The sequence below is a fragment of the Octopus bimaculoides genome, chromosome 21, assembly GCF_001194135.2.
Source record: "Octopus bimaculoides isolate UCB-OBI-ISO-001 chromosome 21, ASM119413v2, whole genome shotgun sequence".
NCBI lineage: Eukaryota > Metazoa > Mollusca > Cephalopoda > Octopoda > Octopodidae > Octopus > Octopus bimaculoides.
In genome coordinates, this window is record NC_069001.1 from 37,144,060 (window position 1) to 37,154,961 (window position 10,902).

At 37.9% G+C, this 10,902-nt stretch overlaps 2 protein-coding genes across 2 annotated transcripts in view; both read right to left on the minus strand.

The window, feature by feature from the left end:
* Positions 1-10,875, minus strand: part of LOC106884125 (zinc finger protein 91-like) — a 19,503-nt gene extending 8,628 nt beyond the window's left edge. The window contains exons 1-2 of the mRNA XM_052975559.1: positions 8,764-10,875; positions 5,037-7,125 (exon numbers count right to left, since the gene is read on the minus strand). Coding sequence (XP_052831519.1) covers positions 5,037-6,756 — 1,720 coding nt within the window. The 5' untranslated portion in view covers positions 6,757-7,125; positions 8,764-10,875. The remainder of the gene's footprint in view (positions 1-5,036; positions 7,126-8,763) is intronic.
* LOC106884108 (histone-lysine N-methyltransferase SETMAR-like) lies at positions 8,768-9,202 on the minus strand. Its single transcript, XM_014935331.1, has one exon. The coding sequence runs from the start codon at positions 9,200-9,202 to the stop codon at positions 8,768-8,770; it is 435 nt and encodes a 144-aa protein (XP_014790817.1).
* Positions 10,876-10,902: the final 27 nt, after the last annotated feature.

Sequence of the window (10,902 nt, forward strand, 5' to 3'; positions counted from 1 at the left end):
ATATCACTGTGATACCTGTGGTAAAATGTTCTCTAGTGGTAGTAGCTTCACTAGGCACAAACGTATTCACACAGGAGAGAAGCCATATCTCTGTAATATCTGTGGTAAATCATTTGCTGTAGGTAGTGACTTAATTACTCACAAACGTACTCATACAGGAGAGACACCTTATCACTGTGATATCTGTGGCAAATCATTCTCTAGGAGTAATATGCTAACAACTCACAAACATATTCATACAGGTGAGAAACCCATTCCACTTTGATATTTATAGCAAACTAGTTTTCTGACTGACATAACTTCAGATGATAAATATAATCATAGAAAGGAAAAAAGACAACAGATATCTGTGGTAAAATCTCTGAGAAAGTAACAGTTCATGTATTTATTGATACAAAACTATAGCTGTAGCACTGTCAAAAGTCATTCATCATCTTGTAAGGATATTCGCACATGAAAGAAGATATAACAGTGTGATAACAACACTTTATTTTTTTTGTAACCATAACTACATCTATATTGGTGAGGTAACTTACCATTGTCATAATGTTAATAAAACATTGTTTCTGGATAATGATTTGCATTCCATGTAATAATATATTTTGTCACCATGTATCGTGTACTAATGGTATATTGTGTTCATCATCCTCTCTTCTATATACATACATACATGCATATATGTAATGTACATTCAAAAAGCACCTAGTACACTCTGTGGAGTGGTTGACATCAAGAAGAGCTTGGTGCACCCTTCTGGCTTGTCAGTTCCTATCAAAGCATCTGACCCCTGCCAGCATGGAAAATAGATATTAAATGATGATGGTATATATATGTATGAATGAACACACATACATGCATGTATCTATATATTGTACATGCATATACACACACACTCACACATATATATATACTGCTTGACCAACAATCTTCTGTGTGAATCTAATTGATGCTGGGTGGTTGGTGTTACAAAGGGTATCCATCCATAAATCTCTGAAACCTGGTGCAGGCTCTGCCTGGCCACCTCCTGTCAAACCGTCCAGCCTATACCAGCATGGAAGGCCTCCACTCTTCTATATAGTTTAATAGTGTTAGCCGTCATATAATACAATTTGGAACACACAAGAAGAATAATTTTAAATGTCTTCGTGCTTATAGAAAACATTGAAATGAATACTAATTTTCAACAGAAAACTACTTATTACCTTACAATAAAATTGAATAATATAAGCTTCTCATTTGCATAACTCTTCTCACAAGTAGACAAGTAGAGGGGGTGAAAGATTTCTTCCCCCAGTACCAAACAAAAGGCAAAATTGAATTTGTGCTTCGTATTTATACTTTTTTCATAATTAAATTAACTCAGGCTAAACAAAGGATTTTTCATCTGTTATCTGCCTAAGTTTGGCTCGAAAGGTTATAGGTTAACAGTTCATTCTCATAAATTTGTGAGTGCTAATGCCGAGAACAATAGAAAGGAACTCCTAGAAAAATCTAGGTTAGGCTTCAAGTCTTGGCTAAGAACCTATTCAGTACAAAGGAAAGTAAATAAAAAGGGGGAAAAGCAATAGTTTGCACACCTCAGTATGAACGGTGTGTTCAGCTGTGCCTCGCAGACATAATTGTGAAGGCATTGCCTTGGAGAGTGGCCAGTGATACTCACTGCAACAGTGACCCCATCTCACAAATGTCATTTCTCAGACAGGCCACTGTTATCCCGAGTTTGCAGACAAAATTAGCAGTGCAACCTCCAAGAACACCCGAGAGCTCATTAGCAGCCGGTCAGGCTCTGGAATTTAATTATCTTTCTCCCCTTTGTATTATGGGTGGTGATACCTGAATTTGCAGCAAGGTCTCAGATTAGGGATTTTTCCATTCCTTGTATGGGAAGAGGGTTATTCTGTCAGGGGACTTACTATCCTTGCAGTCAAGACCTGCTGATTCCAGTTGTGTCAAGGCCCCTTTTTGGTCTTGATCAGAGTAGTGTGTCAGGAGAATTAGCCTGCGCTATGGATACAAGCCAAATTTGTCAACTACAACCCCAGAATGGCATTTGTGTGGCTCACTTATGCAGAGGCAGAGGCGATGGGCCACTTCGATATCAAGAAAGGTACCATTTGATTAGGAGGGCACCAAATTGAACCATGCACTGCTGTTTGACCTTGAAGCAGAATAGAGGCAGGCAAAGCAAAAGTCTGTCTGCCTGAAGGTAAAGTTGTTCTTGGTAATGCCCCAGTTGCAATGGACATCTGAATTCTGGGGGACAGTGAGGCCTTCAACGGTTCACTAGGCCAGAGATGACTTAAAGTTTCTGGGCCATATCAGGTTTAGCCAACCCACAGAGTACCTCACCAATAAGGGGGCAGCTGGAGGAGATTGAGAAAAGATAGGCTGGCAGCACCAGGTCCAAAGCCAGGATGGTCGAACATAGAATCTCTGGCTACAAGCATTACTGAATTTATGAAGCCATAGCTCATATATTTCTTAAATACCAGGCATATGGCGTAGTGGTTAAGAGCGCGGGCTACTAACCCCAAGATTCCAAGCAGTGACCTGAATAAACATCGAAAAATACCTTAGGAATGAGAACCCAGGTTCGAAATTTCCCAAGACACCCGATGAAGGCTGGAGGGTATATCAACCGAAACGTTGTGTTAATAACAAACAAGATGAGGACAAATATCCATCAAATATAAATAGTGTTTGATATTTATTCTTACTTTAGCGTTTCATGGACTCCAACAATAAATGTGAAACATTCTTCCACAATTACAAGGGAATACCTCGATTATCTCCCTTCACACACGTACACCTTCAAGATAACAGTCCTGCTTCAAGCTAATCATAGTCCCATATCACATTCTGCTTCGACTTCTTGGAGGAATGTCTATCTCTGCTATTGAATTCCAGTTGAATAAGAATTCAGCAAAAATTCGTAGGTATCAGAATAGTAACGAAAATTCTGTTAAAATAGTTTATTCATAGGCGCAGGAGTGGCTGGGTGATAAGTAGTTTGCTTACCAACCACATGGTTCTGGGTTCAGTCCCACTGCGTGGCACCTTGGGCAAGTGTCTTCTACTATAGCCTTGGGCCAACCAAAGCCTTGTGAGTGGATTTGGTAGACGGAAACTGAAAGAACCCTATCGTATATATATATATATATATATGTATGTGTTTGTTCCCCTCCCCCCCCTCTACATCACTTGACAACCAATGCTGGTGTGTTTATGCCCTCGTAACTTAGCAGTTCGGCAACACAGACTGATAGAATAAGTACTAGGCTTAAAGAGAATAAGTCCTGGAGTTAATCTGCTTGACTAAAGGTGGTGCTCCAGCATGGCTATAGACAAATGGGAGGCCTGGATCATATCGGGTTTAGCCGTCCCACAGTACCTCACCAATGTTCAGTTCCACTACACAGCACCTTGGACATGTGTCTGTTATAACCTCCGACTGACTAAAGGATTGTTGGTGGATTTAGTAAGGAAAAACCAAAAGAATATTTTCATAGGTACAATGTGACAGTCAGTTCACAACCCTCATCATGTAGTAAAAATACGTGAAGAAGATCGTGAAACAGCTGTAATCCTATAGAAGTCACATGGTTAAATAAATATATATTCACTTGTCATACATCATCATCATCATCATCATCGTTTAACGTCCGCTTTCCATGCTAGCATGGGTTGGACGATTTGACTGAGGACTGGTGAAACCGGATGGCAACACCAGGCTCCAGTCTGATTTGGCAGAGTTTCTACAGCTGGATGCCCTTCCTAACGCCAACCACTCAGAGAGTGTAGTGGGTGCTTTTACGTGTCACCCGCACGAAAACGGCCACGCTCGAAATGGTGTCTTTTATGTGCCACCCGCACAAGCCAGTCCAGGGGCACTGGCAACGATCTCGCTCGAAAATCCTACAGGAGCCAGTCAGGCGGTACTGGCAACGGCCACGCTCAAAATGGTGCATCTCATGTGCCACCCGCACAAGAACCAGTCCAGGGGCACTGGCAACGATCTTACTTGGCTTGCCGGGTCTTCTCACGCACAGCCCATTTCCAAAGGTCTCGGTCCGTAGTCATCGCCTCGGTGAGGCCCAATGTACGAAGGTCTTGCCTCACCACCTCAGCCCAGGTCTTCCTGGGCCTAACTTTATGGTTTTACATATATTTATAAATACACACACACACACGTGTTTACATTAGCCATACATACACACAGAAACACACATTGAAAGTGTGTGAGCATCTGTTTATTTCGTTGCTCCCTGTAAACTGCTCAGCTGCCAGAAGTGATGACACTTTCACTGTCAGCACAGCATCTGCTGTCTTTATATCTTCGAAGAAATGCAGAACAGGAGATTCATTCGATGCAAAACAAGGAGGAGGCCAGCTATCTGTAAAACAATATCTCAATGATATATTTGTCAGACTTAAGTTAGCATGGAAAAATAGACATGAAAATGAACAAACATATTAGTTGAATAATTTATATAAGAGATCATAGGAATATCGCATTATGATAAACTATTTTATTTCATATTTTGTATAGTATGAGTAGCATTAACAATTCTCTTTTCTCTCTCCTACTCAATTCAGTCATTGGACTGCAGCCATGCTGCAACACTGCCTTCAGAAATGTAGTTAAAATAAACCAGCCCCAGTACTTGTATGTGTTGAGGGCTAAAGCATGATAGAGAGACAAGCATGAATTTAAGTAGCTTTTTTGAAAGAATGAATTATCATATATAAAGCTTTTTCCATGTATGAATATAACTGTGTCTAGTTGAGTGACTAGAATAAAAAAAAATATGTTGCAAATATAACAACTGTGGTAGGTCAGTGAATATGTTTGTGCTTCTTTAAGATACCACTTCCAGAAAACGATTTACCACAGATATCACAGTGATATGGTTTCTCTCCTGTATGAGTATGTTTGTGATAAGATAAGCCATGTTTTTGAGAAAATGATTTACCACAAATATCACAGTGATACGGCTTCTCACCAGTGTGAATACGTTTGTGAGCAATTAAGGCACCACTTTGAGAAAATGATTTATCACAGACATCACAGTGATACGGTTTCTCTCCTGTATGAATGTTTATGTGCCTCGTTAAATAATTATTTCTTGGGAATGATTCACCACAGATTCCACACTGATAGGGTTTCTCTCCTGTATGAATACGTTTGTGAATAGTTAAATCACTGCTTTGAGAGAATGATTTATCACAGACGTCACAATGATATGGCTTCTCCCCTGTATGAATACGTTTGTGGCTTCTTAAGTGACTTTTTTGAGAGAAAGATTTCCCACAGATATCACAGTGATATGGTTTCTCTCCTGTATGAATACGTTTGTGATCAGTCAAGGAAGTATTTCTAGAGAATGATTTACCACAGATATCACAGTGATATGGCTTCTCTCCTGCATGAGTGCGTTTGTGCTTAGTTAAGTCACAATTTTGAAAGTATGATTTACCACAAATATCACAGGGATAAGGTTTCTTTCCTGGATGGATGCTTTTGTGAGAAGTTAAGTCACCACTCTGAGAGAAGGATTTGCCACAGATATCACAGCAATATGGCTTCTCCCCGGTATGGATTCGTATGTGTATAGTCAATTTACCATTGGAAGAGAATGATTTACCACAGATATGACAGTGAAATAGTTTCTCTCCTGTATGAATTAATTTGTGTGTAGTTAATTTAGCATTCGAAGAGAATGATTTACCACAGACATCACATGAATATGGCTTCTCACCTGTATGAATACTTTTATGTAAAGTTAAGTGGATTCTTTGAGAGAATGATTTACCACAAATATCACAGTGATATGGCCTCTCACCTGTATGAACGCATTTGTGTTTTGTTAAGATACTACCATTAGAGAATGATTTGCCACAGATATCACAGCAATATGGCTTCTCCCCAGTATGCGTACGGTTGTGAATAGCCAAGTAACTGTTTGCAGAAAATGATTTACCACAAATATCACAGTGATATGGTTTCTCCACAATGTGAATGCGTTTGTGTCTAGACAACTCACTACTTTGGGAGAATGGTTTACCACAGGTATCATGAAGATATGATTTTTGACTTGTGTGAACAAGTTTGTGTTTAGTCAAGTGACATGTTTGAGAGAATGAATCCCCACAGATATCACAGAGATACGGCCTCTCACCAGTATGAACACGCTTATGTTTAGATAAGTTACCAGTTATCGAGAAATATTTTCCACATATATCACACCGATATGGTTTCTCTCCTGTATGAATACGTTTGTGTTTTGTTAACACACTATTTTCAGAGAATGATTTACCACAGATGTCACAGTGATAAGGTTTCTCTCCTGTATGAATGCGTTTGTGTCTGGACAAATGACATTTTTGAGAGAATGCGTCACCACAGATATTACAGTGATATGGTTTCTCTCCTGTATGAATACGTTTGTGAGTAGTTAAATTACCAATCTGGGAGAATGATTTGCTACAAATATCACAATGGTATGGTTTCTCTCCTGTATGTATACATTTATGCTGACTTAAGGGAGTACATTCAGAAAATGATTTCCCACAGATATCACAATGATACGGTTTCTCTTCAGTATGAATGCATTTGTGAGTGATTAGACTATCTTTTTGATTAAAAGATATTTGACAGATATTACATCGATACAATGTTTTATCTGTCTCTTTCAACATCTCATCAGAAAAATCAATATATTTCAGATCTTTTGCAACTGTCACCTCACAACTCATTCTTCATAATATTGCTTCTCTTTCACTACAATACAGATATTTTTTTTCTAGTTTTAGCTTTTTAAATTTCTCTTGACAAAATATTTCTACTGTTATATTTCCATCACCGGTTACTTTTGTCAATATCTGGAATCGTTGTCAACTCTTTTGTAAATTTGTCTTAATTTATTCCAATCAATGAAGCAGAAAAGTTTTGCCATTTTTCCCAGTTCACAGGAAATATTTCATTTTCCAATAAATTCCATCATGGATTTGCATAAGCAGGGTTATATCTGTTCTCTGGAACATTATCCTTTAGTCTTGAAAAGATAAATATTGTTGATGGAGCTGAAGTAAAATATTTTTGTGGGCCAATGTCATCTGATATTTCTGAAATAAAAAAGAAACAGTATAAGATACTTGTCTGTGTATATAGTACATTCTACATATTTTGTGCATAGATTGGCCTAAGTATATGTGTATATAGCCTACATATTTAGTGTGTGTATATAGTTATCTACATACTTTCTCTGCATAACAGTCCAAGTATTTAGTTTATGAATAGTTATCAACATACTTTGTGTATATAGTGGTCCATGTACGAGTTTTATATTATCTACATGTTTAGTTTATGGATATAAACTGTTACACACATGGAGAACTTAGCAGATACAAAATAAATAAAAAGGTCCAGCTATAGATATTACAATAATCAGGTTAGCTATCAGGTATATTCAAGGTTAGAGACATTGTTTCTAAAGGTGATCAACAAAGAGAGCATCTCCTCAGAAAACCAATTTTATTAAAGAAGGATGTGATGACACTGATATTTTTGGGGGGGGAGTTCAACTTTCAACATTTGAAAATTCTAAGAGAAAGATTCCTGTTCATAGTTTTATTGATATCGTAAGCTATTTGAAGAGAAAACAAAAAGGGAAGCCCGCTGATGGGCAGTTACCAAATATTAGAGATTTGTAAAAAAAATTGGTAATTGTTACTAATAATTCCTGCAAAATCTGTTCTAGCTAAAGTAACAAAAACAAAGATCTATCCTTCATCAAGAATAACATAATTAAATAATAGACTATATACACGTATAAAGATTATTAGGATACTTCAAATAAGCATGTAATTGTTTATATTTGTTAAATCGCTGAATTCAGACCAGTGAGAATAAAATTAATATAGACGCGAGACTAGCAACATTAAAAGGATTTCAATTACCAAACACTGTAATTTACTTTCGATTTGTAACAGTTAATCCTGGATTTTCAAAAATAAAACGTAAAAATTTCGGTTTGGAAGTATGATCTTGTAGAGAGAAATCAGAAATACGAGAAATATCTCCTTCCCCGCCCCCTGATGTAATGATTTTTAACTTTGTAACCTTTCCAGCCTTTAATCAACAATTCATAATCTCAGAATAAAGCGACGAAGCTGATGTCATATCTTAAGCCGCACTTTCGATACAACACGTTTGTGCAAATTGGAATCTCGCACATTACTCCTTGTTTGTTTATATGTGTGTATATTTTGTATATATGATAGATAGATACATAGATTTAATATACATTTGCTATAGTCAAGGAGAACGACTCCAATAACAAAATGCTTCATTAACACTAAAATAAATATTACGTATTATTGTTTTCACAAAGAACAAGTTCAACGGAGATGGAAAACAAAAGATAACTGCATTTGTAGAGAACGTTGAAAACAGTGGGCAGGTAGAAAGAACGAAAGAACCATGAAACATTGTTAGTATTTATAGCAACACGATGAAAGGCAAACATTTCTGAAAGTTTACATTATGTTGTGTGCACGTGTGTGTGTATGTGTGTAACTTTTTTAGGCCAGGTTCAAAGAACCCTATTTCTTATCCTGAAAAAAAAAAAAAAAAAATCTGAAGTCTTCAATTGACTCTGTTTCTGAATGGGATCTACCTCTTATAAAATGTTCTAATAATCGGAACGATGGAAATCTGTAGGTGCTGAGACGAGTGAGTACGGAGGATGTAGAAGAACTTACCATCCTAACTGTCTTTCCCTTCCTTGGGTTTGCTGCAGACGATGAAACATTGTGTTCGGTTCTCAAGCATGAGATCATGTGGAACCCAAATTCCTTCTTTGCATGTTTTGCCAATTTGCTTGAGATGTTCGTGGACAGTTGAACGTGACACATTAAATTTTTGCGCCAAATTTCTGGTGCTTTGACGCGGATCCGATTCGATAGTCTCATTCAAAAATTCGTCATTCAGAGCGGATGGTCTTCCAGAGCGAGGCTTGTCGGATATGTCATAATCACCATCTTTAAACCTTTTAAACCACAGTCGACATGTACGAGCTTTCACTGCATCCGGATACACTTCACAAATGTTTTTCATCGCTTCTATAGTGGTACTGTTCTTTCGAAACTCATACAGTAAGCAATGACGAATATGTTGTTTGAGAAATTTCTTATCATCCATGGGATTAATTACTGAAATAGCTATGATAGAAGAGACGATATACCATTTCTAGGCATTTCCCTCCCATTCGACCTTAACTGTGTCGTGATTGGTTGATACATACTTCATAGTGGTCAAAAAAACAAAAACAATTACTTTCTGAACACCCTCGTGTATGTGTATACGCACAGGCGTGACTGTGTAGTAGAAAGCTTGCTTCCTAACCACGTGTTTTAAGGTTCATCCCCACTGCATGGCATCTTGGGCCTACCAAAGCCCTGTGAGTGTACTTAGTAGATGGAAACTGAAAGCAGCCTGTCGTATATGCATGTAGCTGTGTCTTTGCATTTGGGTATGTCCCCACCACCACTTGACAATGGGTGTTGGTGTCTTTACGTCCCTGTAACTTAGTGGTTCACCAAAAGAGACAGATAGAATAAAGTACCAGGCTTTAAAAACATAAGCACTGCAATTGAATCAAATGACTGAAACAAATAAAGGTAAAAGATATATATATATATACAATATATATATATATCATCCTTTAACGTTTCCATGCTGGCATAGGTTGGATGGTTTGACTGGAGCTGGTAAGCTAGAGAGCTGCACCAGTTTCCAGTCTGACCTGGCTTGGTTTACAGTCTGTGCTGGGTGCTTTTAACATGATACCGCATGAGTGCCATTACGTGGCACTGGTACAGGACCCTTGTAGGCCAATCCTCCTCACCTTAACACTTCTGCTGTATAGGACAAGTCTTCTTGAGTACAGGAAGGTGCCAGGTATCTCAGTATATATACAAGATAGCAGCATACGGTTGCGTGCACAGTGAGAGCTACAATGACCTTCATGAGGCAATGTGCCAAATGACACAATTGGGTTTACTTTGCATGTTGTGAACTTTGTGTTTTTGTGATCACATGTATGCTGTAGACTGTGATTTTTGTCATGGACATGGTCAGTGCATAGATATACAGTAAGATTTAAATATAAATATGTATATAAAAAGTGAAAATATACATATACATATAAAAAGGTACAATGTGTGAATAAGAAATATATATAAATATAAAAAAGTAAAAAAATATGCAATTGAAAAATATAAAGATTTAAATATAAATTATATATAAATGGAAAGATATACATATATATATATATATACATATAAGAAAAAAAGATACATGCATATTTTCAGATATTTTGTTGGATGGCCGTTGACTGTTGAGGAGTTCTTAATTTGACAAGTTTTTATGTCTTCCCTTTTTCAACAACAGCCTGACATATTGGTGAACAGTCAACAGTGTTGGAGAGCATAAGGATAAGGAGTTGTAGCTGAGATGTAGGACTAGAAACCATCTGAATATTGGAAAAGAGTTACCTATATCATGATTTGCACTGGATATCAAAATGCCAACACCACGACTGTTGCTCAATGTCCTGTGAATGCTGTAAGACAGGACAGAGACAGCTACAATCATCATCATCATCATCGTTTAACGTCCGCTTTCCATGCTAGCATGGGTTGGATGATTTGACTGAAGACTGGTGAACCGGATGGCTGCACCAGGCTCCAATCTGATTTGGCAGAGTTTCTACAGCTGGATGCCCTTCCTAACACCAGCCACTCTGAGAGTGTAGTGGGTGCTTTTACGTGCCACCGGCACGAGGGCCAGTCACACGGTACTGGCAATGGCCACGCTCAAAATGGTGTTTTTTACGTGCC